Genomic DNA, 16,705 nt, shown 5'->3' on the forward strand with positions numbered 1-16,705 from the left:
AAATTAAAAGTGGGCAATCTTTTTGCAGAAACACATCATAAATTGGAACATGAAAAATTAAAAAGAGGATGAATGGGACAAATAATATCATCTTCCTTTGGTTCAAAGACAAGAGGGTTGAATATTCTATTTAATAAAATGCACCAGTGTGAATAGAAGATACCTCGATTGATCAAGCTGGAAAGTATGTAATGACACACTGTAAAATTTATAGAGAATCATGAACATTTATGAATATTTATGCCCCAAATTATGACAATGAAGCCTTTATGAAGGACATCTTAAAAATAGCAGAGGGAAGACAAAATATATTAGTTGGAGGACACTTTAATTTCTGCTTAGATTGTAGATAAATCGATAATAGTGGAGAAAGCAGCAAAAACCACAATTTCATGTTGGAAAGATCTAAATCTTATCAATGTATGGAGGCAATTTAATCCCACAGAGAGAGACTATTCTTTTTACTCAACGGTGCATGACTCATATACAAGGTTTGTCTTATTTTTAATGTCTGCCCAGTTAAAAAGTAGAGTGATAAAAACAGAATATGTAGAGAAGCTTCTATCAATTCTCCAATATTAACTATAACAACAATGGAAAAGCAAGATAATGTATACAAATAGTTCCTCAATACTACATTGCTTAAAAGAACAGAACTCTACGAATTTATAAAGAGACAGATAGAAATGTTTCATGAAACAAATCAGCTGTCTACTAATTATAGTTTTCTAATATGGGACACACTTAAAGCATACTTAAGGAGACAAATTATATCCTAATGAAAAGTTTTAAGAGTGAACATATGGCAGAAGTAAACAGTTTGGAGAAGGATATTAAAGAATCAGAGAAAAAAAAAATCAAAGAAAAGGACTATAAGAAGAATACAGATTACTGGAGATGAAAAAGCTAAGATATAATACAATACAAACTTATAGGACAAAAAAAAGCTATATTAAAATTAAAAACAATACTATGAGTTGGGTGAATGGGTTCACAAAGATTTAGCTTGGCAGATTGAAACAGAGGAGTCATCAAGAAAGATAAATGCTATAAAAACAGAAACAGACACTAGTATATAAACAAAAAGAAATTAATGACACTTTTAGACAATATTACACAAAACTATACAAATCAGAATTACTAGGAGATGAGAACAAAATAGAAGAATTTTTGCTGAATGTCACTTCCAAGCTTGGAAGAGAGAGAAAGGATAGAATTAGATACTCACTTCACAAAAGAAGAAATCAAAAAGGCCCTGGGCACCCTACAGGCTAATAAATAACTAGGAGAGGATGGATTTCCACCTCAGTTTTATAGACAATTCAAATAATTATTAATGCCCCTTTTAATGGATGTCCTGGACCAAGCTGTGAAAACACAAACACTACCAGAGACCTTCTCAACCATGATTATTACAAGGTTACCAAAAAAGAATAGGGACCCACAAAAAACTTTGTCATACAGACCAATATCCCTGTTAAATACTGACAATAAGATGCTAGCAAAAGCATAGGCTAATAGGTTTGGGCAATACTCGTCAAAACTGACCAAGTAGGATTTGTTAAAGGAAGGCCTTCCTCAATAGTCTAGGAAGATTATTTAATATAATACACATGGCTAAATCTGAACAAAATCCAAGTATTACAGTGTTCCTAGATGGAGAAAAACCAACTGACTGTTTGGAATGGCCTTTTTTTATTTAAAACAATGGAAGTATTTGGTAATAGGCAGAACATTATAAATTGGATAAAAATTTTATACCATAAACCACAAACTAAAATAATAACAAATAATCAGATGTCAGCGATGTTCCCCTTGAGTAGATAGAGTAGACAGAGATGCCCCCTATCCCCAGCACTTTTTATTTTAGTGACTGAACTACTGGCGGAGATAATAAGAAGGGCTCCGTATATAAAGGGCTTCAAAGTCGGTCTAAAAGAACACAAAGTCAGTCTATTCGCCAAAGATGTGCTATTGTACCTATCAGAACCAGCCAAATCTTTGGAAAAATTACAAGTAACAATAGAAAAATATGGAAGAATATCAGGTTAAAAAAATAAATATGCATAAAAGTGAGATAATGCCATTAAGATACCAAAAAGGAAGTAAATTTTAATGGATGGATTAAAATATCTTGGGATAACAACTGACAATAACTTGCAAAATCTGTACCAACTAAATTATGTTCTTCTACTTAGGAAGATAGAAAGAGATCTACAGAAATGGAGAGACTTACCAATTACTTTGGTGGGAAGGGTCAACTGCATCAAAATGAAAGTGATGCCAAGACTGCAATACTTTTTTCAATTGCAGCCTATACCACTACCTAATTTTTTTTTAAGATACTAAATAACCATATTAGAGAGCTCCTAGTAATAAGGTACCAAGAATTGCATTGGAAAAACTGACATGGGACTACAGGCTGGGAGGACTTAGATTTCCAGATTTCAAAAAAAAAAAATTACCTAGCTGCACAGGTTAGATTTCTTGCAGTATTCTTCACTGAAGACAACACCCCACCCGCCCGTCTTGGGTTGAAATGGGAATGTACTCAATAGAGGAGGGGGAAAGTAAAAGACTATCTATAAATGGAGTTTCAAATCACCAAAAGAAATTGATAACCCCATTCTAATACATATGATTAGAACGTGGCAAGAAATTAATGAATGTATAGGGGAAAAAAAAAGTAGGGATAGCAATAAAAGCATAATTGTGTAAAAAATGTGTTATTGCCTATGAACATGGGCAATAGAATATTAAATTTGTGATATGAGAAAGGCATAAGATATCTTAATGACTGTTACATGGAAGGAACTCATGTCCTTTGAACAATTAAAACACAAATAAGGAGAGGCCAATGGAACTTTCTTCTGTTTTCTCCAGCTTAGATCATTCTTAAGAGAAAAAAGGGGCCCAATAAGTGAAACTGAAAAATAAGTGAAACTGAACAAATATGTATTAAGCTCTCCAAAGCAAAAGTGCAAAACCAGGGTTGCAGAGGTCAAGGGAAAGATGGGAGTCAGACTTGGATGTGGTGATTTCAGAAAGAAGCTGGTCAGATTGGTGCAAGGACAGCATGACATCAATTATAAATGTAAGATATGGACTGGTTCAGTATAATTTTTTTTTTTTAAAAACACCAATTATATCTTATCTCACAAGTTATACATATCAAAAGCTGAAATTTCAGAGATGTATTTCAGATGTGGGACATGATCATGGGTGAAAGTGAGGCCATTTTGGCAAGAAATCGCAAAAAAAATTAACCAAGATAACAGGAACGACCTTCATGGTTGACCTGGAGCCACATCTACGTGGTAATTTCAAAGAAATAAGCAATAAATTAATCAAATATCAAATCTCATTTATTAAAATTAGCAAAAAAAATTATCATGATCGCTTGGAACTCTGACTCCCCTCTACTTATAGCATGATGGACTGCAGAAATGAACTGCTGTAAACCTATGGAGAGAAAAAAAAATCACATACAACTTAAATAACAAATACAACACTTTTGTAAAGGTCTGGTAGCCATACCTGGACCACATAGGGGCCCAGAAATAAAAAGGTATAAAAGTCACTATTATATATATATATATATATACACAAAAATGCAGTTTCCCCAACTGTACTTTAAATACTTAAAAAAAATGTAAGCTCAGACAGTGGATGGATTTGTATGTATGGGGGGAGGAAAGGGAGGGACTCTTCTGTTTTTGTTGTGTTTGTGAGAAAAAGTTTAAAATATTGTACATTTAAAATGTTGCTAGTATCTTTTTTGAAAAAAAATAAAGAAATTTTTTTTTTAAATTATTTTTAAACTGCACACAATTCTCCCAGTGTGGTCACACCGATATCTGGCACAGTTGTAACATAACGTACCTGCTCCTAAACTAAACCTGCTCCTAAACACGGCAAATGAAGGCAAATGTGTCAAATGTCTTTTTCACCCCCTGTCCAACTGTGTTGTCAATTTTATGGAACCGTATTCAAAGTCTATAACACTCTCCAGGGCCCTACCATTCACCATACAATTCCTACCCTGGTTTAACCAGCATAAGTGCAGTACCTCGCACTTGCCAGAGTTAAATTCCTTGCCCACTTACTGCAAATCCTTTTGCAATCTTAGGTACCCTTATAATTGTCTACTATACCATCAATCTTCATATGATCCACAAAGATACCATGCTAATTACATTATCATTCCAGTAGCTGATAGTAGATCCAGTACCAATTCCTGCGGCACACTACAGATAACTAGCCTCCAATTTGAGTAATAAGCCTCCACTCCTCTCCCTCCCACCTTCAAGCTAATTCTCTATCCAATTGACTCGTTCACCTGGATCTCACATAATCTGACCTTCCAGACCAGTCTACCATCTGACACCATCAAAGGCATTGCTCAAATCCACAGACCACAACCACCATCTTGCTCTTGATCTTTTTGGTAACCTCTTCAAAAAACTCAACTTCTAGATTTCAGATTTATTGTCAGAATACATACAAAATATCACATAGAATCTGGAGATTCTTTTTCCTGCCAGCCAAGCAGAATTACCTCTTATTGGCAGTGAAAGAAAAAACTACACAATGTACACATGTAAACAAATCTAAACAAATGGCTATCTCAATCTGGTGGTATGAGTCTTGTGGCACCTATACCTTTTTCCTTATGGTATCAGCAAGGACAGACCATGTGTTGGGAGGAGTTAATCCTTGATGATTGCTGCTGCTCTCTGACAGCAGCATTTCCTGTAGATGTTCTCAATGATGAGAGGATTATGCCTATAATGTCCTGAGCTGCACCCACTACCTTTTGCCGGACTTTGCACTCAGGGGCATTGGTGTCCCCATACCAGACCATAATGCAGCCAGTCAACACACATCTGTAGAAATTGCCAGGGTTTCCGATGTCATACCAAACCTCTGCAAACTCCCGAGGAAGTAGAGGTACTGACGTGCTTTATGATGCCATTAATATGTTGGCTCCAGGAAAGATCCTCCAAGACAGTGACTCCCAAGAGCTTAAAATTTTCTCACCCTCTCCACCTCTGATCCACCATTAATCACTGGATTGTACACATCTGGCTTACCCTTCCTGAAGTCAACAATCAGCTCTTTGGTGTTGGTGACATTGAGTGCGAGGTTATTGTTCGTGCACTATCTGACAAAGTTTTCAATTTCCTTCCTGTATGCTGATTCATCACCCCTTTTTACATAACTGACTATTGTAGTTATGGATTTGTAGATGTTGTTGTATCAAGCTATGCAGTCATGGGTATAAAGTAAGTAAAAGAGACAATTTCCACACAAAAATCCAAGCTGACTATCCTTTATTACACTGCACCTTTCCAAATGCAAGCAGATCCAGTCTCAAAATCCCTTCCAGAAACTTTCCCACAAAAGACATTAAGATCACCCCAAATCCTTGGAGCCTTTCTTAAATAAAGGCATATTAGCCACACTCAACATTTAGCACCTAACCTGATTGATAATGATGCAAATATCTCTAAGAGAGCAGCTGCACTTCTTCACTTGCTTCCTGCAATAACACTCGATCACGTTTTATCCACTTTTGTCATTTTTAAGAACACCAACACCACTTATTCTATAATTAATTTCTCTTCAAGACATTTTAACTTCCTAGAGATCCCTCGCCTCAGTGTCTTTCTCCACAATAAATACAAATCAAAACAATTCATGTCATATCTCCTCCATCTCTTGTGGCTCCACATATAGATGTCCTTGTTGATCTTTAAGGCGACCAGTTATTCTTTTGCATTTAATGTATTTATAGAATTGAAACACCAAGGATTAAATCCTGGTACAAAAATTCAAGAATGACTTGACTGAAGCTGTAACTATGTCTAAATGAGGTAGGAGAGACAAGCCTAAAAGTAAAACAAAACTGTCACATTATTATATCTGCAATTACAGTACAACTCTGATCATCCAAAATCAAATTCTCCAAAAAATTTTTAAAATTTGGATAAACGAGGATATCCGAAGCAATCTGAAGTCCTCATTTATCCAATTTTTTTTTGAGATGAACTGACCTCGCAGGTTGAAAAAAATTCAGCTGACATGAAAATAGAACATTATCCTCATTTCAGGTAACCCCTTCCATTTCTTCTTTACCTTCCCCTCCCTCTTGCAACTCCCTCTCAAATTACTGTCTCCTAGCCATAAATTGTCAGAAGAATCCCTTGTCCCAGAGTCATCAAGGAAAGTAGCCTCCCAGGCAGGAGCGGGACCTCTGGCTCAATGGTGTTCCATCCCCTTCCCTTCCTCCCTCCTTGGCACACTGGAACTCCCAACACTGAATTCTCCCCTCGGGCTACTACTGCACATGCACACCAAACTCCCCAGTGTGCTGTAGGCTAAGGGGAGAATTCAGAGTTGGAACTTGGGCGTCAGGAGCTTCGGTGACTGGGGAAGCAGGAGCCCGCCAACTTGTCATTGAGTGTACCACCAGCCCGGGAAGCCTCCCTGGGGATCAGCAGCAGCTGTTAGGAGGTCTCAGTGACCAGCAGCGGGTGACGGCATTGTGGCCAGAATTTCTTTGGTAAGAATTAAACATTATTTTAATGCTTAAAAAGCCTTCCCTTGTTGTCTAAACATTCATACAAGTGTGAATGTTGCCGTTGCTACTGGGCTGTTTATAAAAAATTGGCAGTTCTCCGAAAAAAATAATTGAGCCAACATAGGCCTGGTCTCGACCATTTTGGAAAATTGAAGTTGTACTGTATTCACAAATTGCAACATTTATACAAGCACATCTCTCCTTTGACTTTAGATTCTATCAAGCCAAGTGTTAAGAATAGTTTGCTAGACTTTTTATATTTTCCAAATTAATTTCATTCGGTGGTCAGAATCACAAGGGGTTTTGATATGAATAATTATGGACAAATTGATCCCACTGGTAGAATAGTCAATTTCCAAGCAAGACATACTTGAGGGAAAAATTCTAGAGGCAGATATGGAGAGTTCGTAAGCTATTAAAACTGGCAAGTATTATCTGAGAGGTTGGCAGAGGCAGATTTAATAGCAACCATAGGGGAACTGGATGTACATTTCTAAACTAGAAATTAGCTGCAGAATGGGAAAGAGCAGTGAATCTAATTGGATAGGTCTCAATGAATGATTTATTGTGAAATACACAAGTGCAGATGCAATGCCACAGCTTCCTAATAAAACAAACTAACAATTAGCACATGATTACACAAAGTCGAAACAAACTCAAATATAAAAAAGAAAAATAAATATTTGAAGTGGTGCAAATGAAAAAAAGTTTTCATACTAACCACCATAGAGATCGGATCTGAATAGTCTTTTGTAATATATGATTCACTGGATACTTCACAAGTAATCGGCTGTTAGTGCGGACACTAATTTTATGATTGTATCTTGGGACTTATCGTGTTTATAATTAGTTTTCTATTGCAGATGATATAGCGTTTATCAAAAACCTGACAACATGAAATAAGTTTACCACATAAAAATATCTTCGTAGTCTTGGAGGTTTTCAAGGAAGGGTTTAGTTATTTTGATAGGAATATATAGGTGGCCACAATACTGAGGCCCATAGTATGCTGTAGTATCCTATGTTCTATGTCTCTGGATTTTCAATAGCATACGGAGACAAGTTTGCGGCAATGAAATTAGCGTGAACAAGGTAAGCCGATGTAGTACACTGCAACAAAAGAAAACAAACTGCTAGAGGAACTCAGCAGGTTGAGCAGTATCTGTGGAATGAAGGGAATTACCAACATTTTGGGTTGAGGCCCTGAATCAGGCCTGAGATTGCAGCAGGAAGTTGGCACATATACAGGTAGTCCCTGACTTTTGATTTACGTGAGTTACATTTACCAGCACATGCGACCAAATTTTTTTTAAACCTTATTAAAACTATTGTACAATTTTTGCATTAAAATAACTGTATACAGTGGACCCTGCTCTCAGCAGCAGCCCAAGGTCCCCGTTCCCCAACTTAATCAAATTACAGCCCAAGTTACAACCAATCCTTCTGTCCCCATTAAGGTCATAAGTCGGGGGCTACCTGTAAAAAGAGGGGGAGGGATGAGTCAGGGGCTATATGATAGGTGGACCAGTAAGGAATGATGAAGCTAGATGATGCACTATCCACAATGCCCATCCTGAGCTTCCAGTTGCACGTTATTTCTACTATCCTACGGAGATCAACCTCCAATTTCTGTTGACCTTCTTCCCAGTCTCTCTTGTTCCCTACCTCACTCCTCCCACCATCTTTTTTTCTCCAACTCACCACCCTTCTATCAGACAGCTATCCTTCTCAGCCCTCAGCTTTTTTCTCTTCCATCCATTATGTCTTATCTATTAGCCTGTGCTCCTCCCCATCCCTCCCTTTGTATTCAGTCATCTTTCTATTTTCCCGATTCCTGACTAAGGGATCAAGCCCTTCGTGACCTACTGATTTCTCCAGCACTTTCAAGCAACTTTGAACTATTTTGCCAAAATTGAGACTTAGTCTCTTTTTTTAAAATTAAACCATCCTCTATTTGAATAAAAATCTAAATTCATATTCAATGCACCTTGTTAGTATTAGACGGTCCAAGTTAATTCGCTGCTGCTTTGCAATCCATGCTGAACAATACAGTTTTTCTGCTGTTTTCAGCACATCCGCATTTAACCGCTGTAGCAATTGCTTTTCAGAGTTTACGTAAAGACGTTCTTGCTTGAGGTGATGGGCCAGAGTGTGAAGATCAGGTTTCACCATCTTCAAAAGGCACAGGGGAGTACACCAACTGTAAAAACAAAGGGGGAAAAAATCAAGCCCCAGCTGGGTAGGTACACAATAACCCATAACTACTTGTCAGAAACATTTTACAACACGCACCATGTTATCTCCACAATATGCATCACATTAATTTATCACCCAATAAGTAGCCTTTTAGGAATTTGGAATTATCTCTTTGATCCTCCCAAACCACAAATGTCAAACTTAAAAGTATTAAGTACAGACTTGTCTGCTGATAACACTGACACGATTATACACTTTCCTAGGTGCACACAAGTAATCGCATTTATCTCCTTTACTACAGTATCCTAATTTAAAAATGCAGCATTCCCAAATTTTATGAATAGAAACCAATATTCTACACTAATGAAACAGAGCTACTTACTAACCCTTACAAGTAAAAAATATTTCCTTTTGAGCGAAGAATAATAAAAGGACAATGATGTTAAATTAATTCTGTACAAAATATTGCCATTCTTACTCCCGTCACCAAATACACAACAGATAATACTTCACTGTCACACATTTTAGCAAACTTCACCAGCTTATTAATAAAATTCAATCATTATGAAGAGATGGCTCTACTACCCTTGCAACATGCTAGTTAACCAACACATGACCCACATGGCTGGCCATTTAATTTTTAAAATTTATTTATGACAAAAATTTTAAAAAGAATAAGCTACCTTTAAGTAATACTGGATTTCTTGAAGCAACAGACAAATGATAATCAACATTACATTCTGATTTACCATGGTCTTATGATATGTCATGGTGGTGTGTTTCATTTACCACAAAACACTTGGAATTATTTAAGTACCATGTTTTGTCCTATTATCTATCATTAAGGATCAAATAAACATGAAAGCAAACAAATGATGACAATCCAAAGCCAATTTGAAAATTGCAGGGCAGAAAGCACTGGAATGTGAACAGTTTCTCTCTGCAGATACTACCCAATATAGAACCATAAAACATTACAGCTCAGAATGAAGACCCTTCTAGTCTGTCCCTAACTATAGTGGTTTGTTTGGTTGTTTTTTTTTTTACAGACTACAATGTCGGAAAAATCTAATTAACATAATTATTCACCTTGTGGTCGTTTCCATTGCACACCTTAAGTTCCTGTATGCGTTAATTCCGGTGCTTTTACATGCCTGTATCATCAGCTGGACATCGAAATCGTGAGGTGAGTTTTGCAGTGTGATTTAGACTGCAGACTTCCCCAAAAAGTAGTAGGGGTCCTGCAGGATAAATCGCGGTGCAAGAATTGACTAAAAATTCCTGTACTTTCCCTTTTAAACTGCCCATGTAATGACAAATTTCGTTGATTGTGTCATTACATGTCTGCTGTCTAAAAACCATATATTATTCTGCCTCGTCCCACTGACCTGCACCCAGTCCACAGCCCTCCATACCTCTCCCATCCATGTACCTGTCAAATTTTTTTCTTAAATGTTAAAATTGTGTCCACTGGTAGCTCATTCCACACTCTGTATGAAGAAGTTCCCCCCAATGTTCCCCCTAGGCTTTTCAACTTTCATCCATAACATAACCCATTCCTTTAGTTTCTATCCCACTCAATGCCAGTGGAAAAGCCCACTAGCATTTATCTATATTTGTCATAATTTTGTACGCCTCTGTCAAATCTCCCCTCATTTTTTTCCATCCTCCAGGGAATAAAGTCCTAATGTGTTTAACCTTTCTGTAACTCGGTTCCTGAAGTCCCAGCAACCTCCTTGTAAATAGTCTCTGTACTCTTTCTTTCTTATTGATATCTTTCCTGTAATTTGATGACCAAAACTGCAGACAATACTCCAAATTTGGCCTCACCTCTGTTTTATACAACTTTACCAAAAAATCCCAACTCCAATACTCAACACTTTGATTTATGAAGACCAATATTTCAAAAGCCCTCTTTACAACCCTATCTACCTGTTGGTCCTTTTACAGAGCCACTTCATTCCAGGATATTTTCGGCTTTATTACACTATGCACGGACATGGAATTGGGGGTGGGGGAGGCAGTCATTCCAGTCCTGGCTTTTTTCCAGCAGGGGTAGAAACAGCACTGGATCAATGTCTGTGTAAAAGAAGAAATCTGGCATTCTGGGACCACGAAGGAAAAGGATGTGTATGTGTAGCGTATATTCTTTTTAGTGTATTTATGGATAAGCATTTAAAACTTGGACAAAACATGCAAGTAGAACAAGAAAAATCTTTTTAATAATACCGCTGTCCCACTCCTACCCGACAGCCCGCTGACCTGCTCCTTTCCAGCGCCCCCCTCTCCCCAGGGGATGGGGGTGTAGTGGGACCAGTGCAAGGACCAATGATAGTCTCCCAACAGCCCCCACACTAATCCCACCACCCCGCTCCCAGCTGTTGTCAGGTGTCTCTAGTCACCTTTGTTGTGAGCAAGCTGATCTGTAGGTTTGTCCTCAGTTTGAACAGTCTGAAACCCTCTTGCCATTCTTGGCCCCCTCCATTTGGTGAAACAGTCATGGAAGCCTCACAGTAGTTGGGATCACCCAGCTGCAAATTGTTAGTGTTATTGTGGGCCACTACCCACAATAGAAGAGGGGTGAGGGCAATCACAAAGTGTGGCTGGGTCCAGCACCAATCCAGCAAGGTACCATTCCCAGTGCATCACTGATTTGACACTACGTCTGCCAGATTGAGCTGCAATTATACAGCAAAGGTAAAAAGCAGAGTCGTAAAAAACACAAATGCTGGAGGAATTCAACTGGTTTATTCAGTGTCTAGAAGATCATTTGACAAAAATATATTGCCGACGTTTCGGGACTGAGCCCTTCTTCAAAGGTGGGGGGGGGGGGAAGAGGGAAGAGGAGGAAAAATCAAAAATGGCAGAAGCAGGATATATCAGAAAGTCTCAGAATTAAAACAATGGGGGAGGAATCCAGACCAACAAAAGGTGTTAACTGGATGTGATAAGGGTCTCTGTGGAATTATCTTGTCTGTGTGCAATGAGACAGGCAAAGAAAGCAAGGATTTGGGGTTGGGAGGTGGGGAAAGAGAGGGGGAAATTTTAAACGAAAGCTAGAGAAGTCATTGTTAAATGTCATCTGGTTGGAGCATGCCCAGTCAGAAGATGAGGTTTTGTTCCTCCAATTTAGGGATGGGCTCAGTCTGCCAGAACATGAGACCATGGACAGAATTGGTGGAGAATGGAAATGGGTGACCACTGGGAGATCTACGCTATTGCGGCAGATAGAGCGGAGGTGATCAACAAAGCAACCTCCCAGTCTGAATCTAGTCTTCATTGTAGAGGAGATCACAGTAGGAGCACTGGATGGAGTAGATGAACCCCTGCAGATTCACAAGTGAAATGTTGCTTCACTTGGAAGGACTGTTTTTGGCCCTGAATAATACTGAGGGAGGCGATATGGGTGCATGTGGAGCATCTCCTACAGTCACAGGGGTAGGTCGCAAGGGGATGATTAGTAGGGAGGGAGGAGTGGACAAGGGAGTCATGGAGGGAGTGGTCCCTGTGTAAGGCAGAGAGGGGAGGAAAGGGGACCATAGTTGGTGGAAATGGCATGTTTTGGATACAGAGGCTGGTGGGGCGGTAGGTGAGGACAAGAGAATTCCTGTCCTGGTGTGTGGGGGTGGAGGGAACCAGGGCAGATGTGCAGTTAAAGGAAGATATGTGGGTGAGTGCAGAGTTGATGGTGATGGAGATAAAGCCACATTTGAAGGAGGAGGACATCTCTGATGATCTGGCATGGAAGTCCTCATCCTGGGTGCAGATGCGACAGAAAAGGAAGAATTGAGAGAATGGAATGGAATCCTTACAGGGGACAGGATGGGAAAAGATGTACTCTAGTTAGCTATGGGAGTTGGTGGGTTTATGGAAGATGTCTGTTGAGTTTGTCTCCTAAGATGGAAACAGAGATCAAGGGAGAGTGCTGCTAGAGATGAACCAAGAGAATTTGAGATCAGGGTGGCAGGGTCGTAGCTCACCGACACGTAGCTCACTGGGTAATACCTGACCGGCAGGCACTTGCGGTTTAGCCCATCTCAGATGTCTATGCGTGCTCCCATAAATGCAGAAGTCTGAAAAGAGGTGTAGATGAAATGGCTGGAGCTGAAGATGAAGATGAAATGAGCTGGTGGTGAAATAATGATGCATCCTCTACTAGACTCACTGTTTCATAAGGTTGGTAAAGCACTGATGTGTTGCTGGGAGAAGAAAGGGATGATTTAATTCATAAGTACATAATTCATGGACTTGATAGAACAGAAGTGGGGTGGCAGTTGGTCTTTCAAAATAGGGCTTAATCATTCATGAATAAGATTAAAAGTATGTATCAAAGTATACCGAATCTGGAACTCAACAGAAGGAGGGTGTGAATGCTCAGGTACTGAATGACTGGCAGACCTTCAGATATTAAGGAGATTACTGTGAGGGAGTGACATTGTGATAAAAGACCAGCCCTTCATTGATCCCACCACCCCACTCTCAGCTGTCCCCAGATGTCCCTCATCACCTTGTGCTATGAGCAAGTTGGTCTGTGGGTTTGTCCTCAGTTTGAACATTCTTAAGCGCACCGCCTCACTCACCCCACCCCCAAAAGCCCACTACCAGCTACAGATCAATACTTGCAATAGATTTTCCCACACTCTTTTATAAATTGTGCACGTGTGTTTTATTCCCACCACGATTTTCCCACACTCTTCTATTAACTGTTGTGTATTAATAAAAGTAATGTTTGGTTGCAAACCCTTAAGTCCAGACTTGTCTCTCCCGAACCTGACAATTTCTCAACACAATGACCAGTACGGACACCGAAAGTGGGCTGCCGAGAGAGTCTTCCCAACAGCTCTCCTCCAGTTCCCATACTATCCCACCACCCCACTCCCCCTGAAAGCCCGCTACCAGCCCCCAATGATAGATAGCAGTGACGCTAGTGAGCCATGCAGCGACAATGATTATTGTTGGCATTACTCACCATTATCAACCTAATTTCAACTTTGCAAACAAGACTGGAGGAATATTTTTGATCTTTTTTTTGAAAAAAAATGTGGATCTAACATGCCGCCAAATACAGTCAGTTATATGTGAAGGCACCAATGCTGTTGTGTTACATATCCTAATTCTTTTGCTCCCGGAATGCTGTCTTGCTGTGTAAAATTACAAATTGACCCAGCATCATGCTGGCTTTGTTTACTTAGTGTAAATGACCAATGCCAGATTAATGATGGGTCTTCTTTATGGGAATATTGTGGGATTTCTGTGTAAAAATTGCACTTTCAGGGAATTATGTATCTGTCTTCCCAGATGCCTCTGTTCTAGTGCACTCCTCAGTGCCCTATCATTTACTGTGGATGTCCTTCCTTTGGTTGTCCTTCCAAAATTCAGCACCTCATACTAATCTGCATTAAATTCAATCTGCCATTTTTCACCCGGTTCAGATCCCTCTGCAAGCTTTGAAAGTCTTCCTTGTGTCCATAACACTTCAAATCTTTGTCTAATCTGCAAACTTGCTGATCCAATGTACCATATAATCATCCAGATCATTGATACAGAATGACAAAAAACAATGGTCATGGACCTCCAGTCTGAGAAACAATCATCCACTACCACTCTCTGGCTTCTTCCTTATTGCCAATGTCGAATCCAGTTTACTATTTCACCAAGAATACCGAATGTCTGAAACTTCCCGACTAACATCCCATGTGGAACCTTGTCAAAGGCCTTACTAAAGGCCATGCTAATTTACCTACTACTGAGGTCAGGCTCACTGGCCTACAATTTCCAGGGTTATTTTTGGAGCCTTTTTTAAACAACAAAACAATGCGAGTTACCCTCCAATCCTCCAGCACCTCACCCATGGCTAAGAACAATTTAAATATTTCTGCTAGGGCCCATGCAATTTTTAAACTAGCTTCCCTCAAGGTCTGAGGGAATATCTTGTCAGGTCCTGGGGATTTATCCACCCTTATTTGCTTTAAGACAGCAAGCATCTCTTGCTCGATAATATGCATAGGTTCCACGAGCTCACTGCTTGTTTTTCTTACTTCCCTAGACTCTGTGCCCATTTCCTGAGAAAGTACTGATGCAAAAAAATATTCATCTCCTATCTCTTTTGGCTCCATATATAGCCAACCACCCTGACCTTCAAAGTGACTAATTTTGTCCCTTTTTATCCTTTTACTCTTACTATACAGCACCTGTAGAAGCCCTCAGTGCTTTCTTTCACATTGCCTACCAAAGCAACCATGTCTTCTTTTAGCCCTCCTGATTTCCTTCTTCAGTTTGTTTCTTGCATTGTTTATACCCTCAAGTATCTTATTAGCTCCTTGTTGCCTATATCTGCTATACTCTTCTCTCTTCTTAACCGGATCCTCATTATCCCTTGAAAACCAAGGCTCACTATGCTTGTTAACTTTGCCTTTAATCCTGACAGGGACATAAAATCAGCACAGTACTCTCAAAATGTTCCCTTTGAAGGCCTTCAACTTACCAAATACATCCTTGCCAGAAAAAAACATCCTAATCCATTCTTTTGAGATCTTTTCTCATTTCCTCAAAATTGTCCGTTCTCCAATTTAGAATCTCAACCCGAGGACCAGGCCTATCCTTATCCACAATTAACTTGAATCTAACAGCATTATGATCTCTGGATACATACTTCTGTCATCTGTCCAGACTCATTTTCTAATAGGAGATCCAGTATTGCATTCTCTCTAGTTGGTACCTCTATATATTGTTTTTCGAAAACTTTCCTGAACACATTTGACAAATTCCAAATCACCCAGCCCTTTTCCAGTATGGGAGACCCAGTCAATATGTCAAAAGTTAAAAATCTCTTATTATTCCAGCTTTGCATTTCCTGCAGACGTCTGCTGTTTCACTACAGATTTGCTCCTCCAATTCTCACTGGCAATTTGGCAGTCTATAATACAACCCCATGAGTGTAGTTGTACCTTTCCCATTCCTCAGCTCCACCCATATAGCCTCAGTAGATGAGCCCTCTGGTCTGTCCTCTGAGCAGTTGTGATGAACAATGCCACTCCTCCCTCTTTCATCTCTCCTGCTCTAACACGACCGAAACAACAGAATCCCGGAATCTGCCCCTCCTGCAATCAAGTTTCACTAATGGCCATAATGTCATAATTCCACATACCAATCTGTGCTCTAAGCTTGTCTGTTTTTCCTACAATACACCCTGCATTGAAATAGCTGTACCCGAGAACATTTCTACCATGTACAACCCTTTGACTTCTGACTTTTCATGCAGTCTTCACATTATCTCTTTCCTCCTCCGCTTCACTATGTACTCTGACACACTGGCTCCCATTCACCTGCAAATCTAGTTTAAACCCCCCCCATGAGCAGCACTAGAAAACCTCCCCGCAAGGAGATTAGTCCCTCTCCAGCTCAGATGCAAACCATCCCGTCAGAAGAGGTTCTACCTTCCCTGGAAGAGAGACCTGTGATCCAGAAACCTGAAGCCCTCGCTCCTTGTCCATTTTTCTCTCCCTACCAATCACTCCCTTGGCACCTACACTTATGACCACAAGAGATGCTCCACTTGTGCCTACACCTCTTCCTTCAGCACCATTCAGGGCCCCAAACAGTCTTTCCACATGAAGCAACATTTCACTTGTGAACCTGCAGGGGTTATCTACTGCATCCAGTGCTTCTGCTGTGGTCTCCTCTATATCGGAGAGACTGGATGCACCTCCACTCCGATGGATCTCCAAGTGGCCACCCATTTCAATTCTCCATCTCATCCCCTTGCCAACTTGTCTGTCCATGATCTCATGTACTGCCAGACTCAGATCACCCATAAATTGGAGAAACAAAACCTCATATTCCGACTGGGCACTCTAGAACAGGATGGCATTAATATAGACTTCTCTGGCTTTCGTTAAACCCACCCCACCCCCTGCTTCCCACGTC

The 16,705-nt window shown here is 39.8% G+C and overlaps 1 protein-coding gene across 14 annotated transcripts in view; it reads right to left on the minus strand.

Moving 5' to 3' along the window:
- gapvd1 (GTPase activating protein and VPS9 domains 1) overlaps nucleotides 1-16,705 on the minus strand; it is a 191,598-nt gene that overhangs the window by 145,077 nt on the left and 29,816 nt on the right. For all 14 annotated transcript variants that reach the window (XM_069888263.1, XM_069888256.1, XM_069888266.1 and 11 more), the window contains one exon: nucleotides 8,571-8,783. In XM_069888263.1, the coding sequence (XP_069744364.1) occupies nucleotides 8,571-8,755 (185 nt within the window). In that variant the 5' untranslated portion in view covers nucleotides 8,756-8,783. The remainder of the gene's footprint in view (nucleotides 1-8,570; nucleotides 8,784-16,705) is intronic.

Source organism: Narcine bancroftii, chromosome 1 (genome assembly GCF_036971445.1).
Source record: "Narcine bancroftii isolate sNarBan1 chromosome 1, sNarBan1.hap1, whole genome shotgun sequence".
NCBI lineage: Eukaryota > Metazoa > Chordata > Chondrichthyes > Torpediniformes > Narcinidae > Narcine > Narcine bancroftii.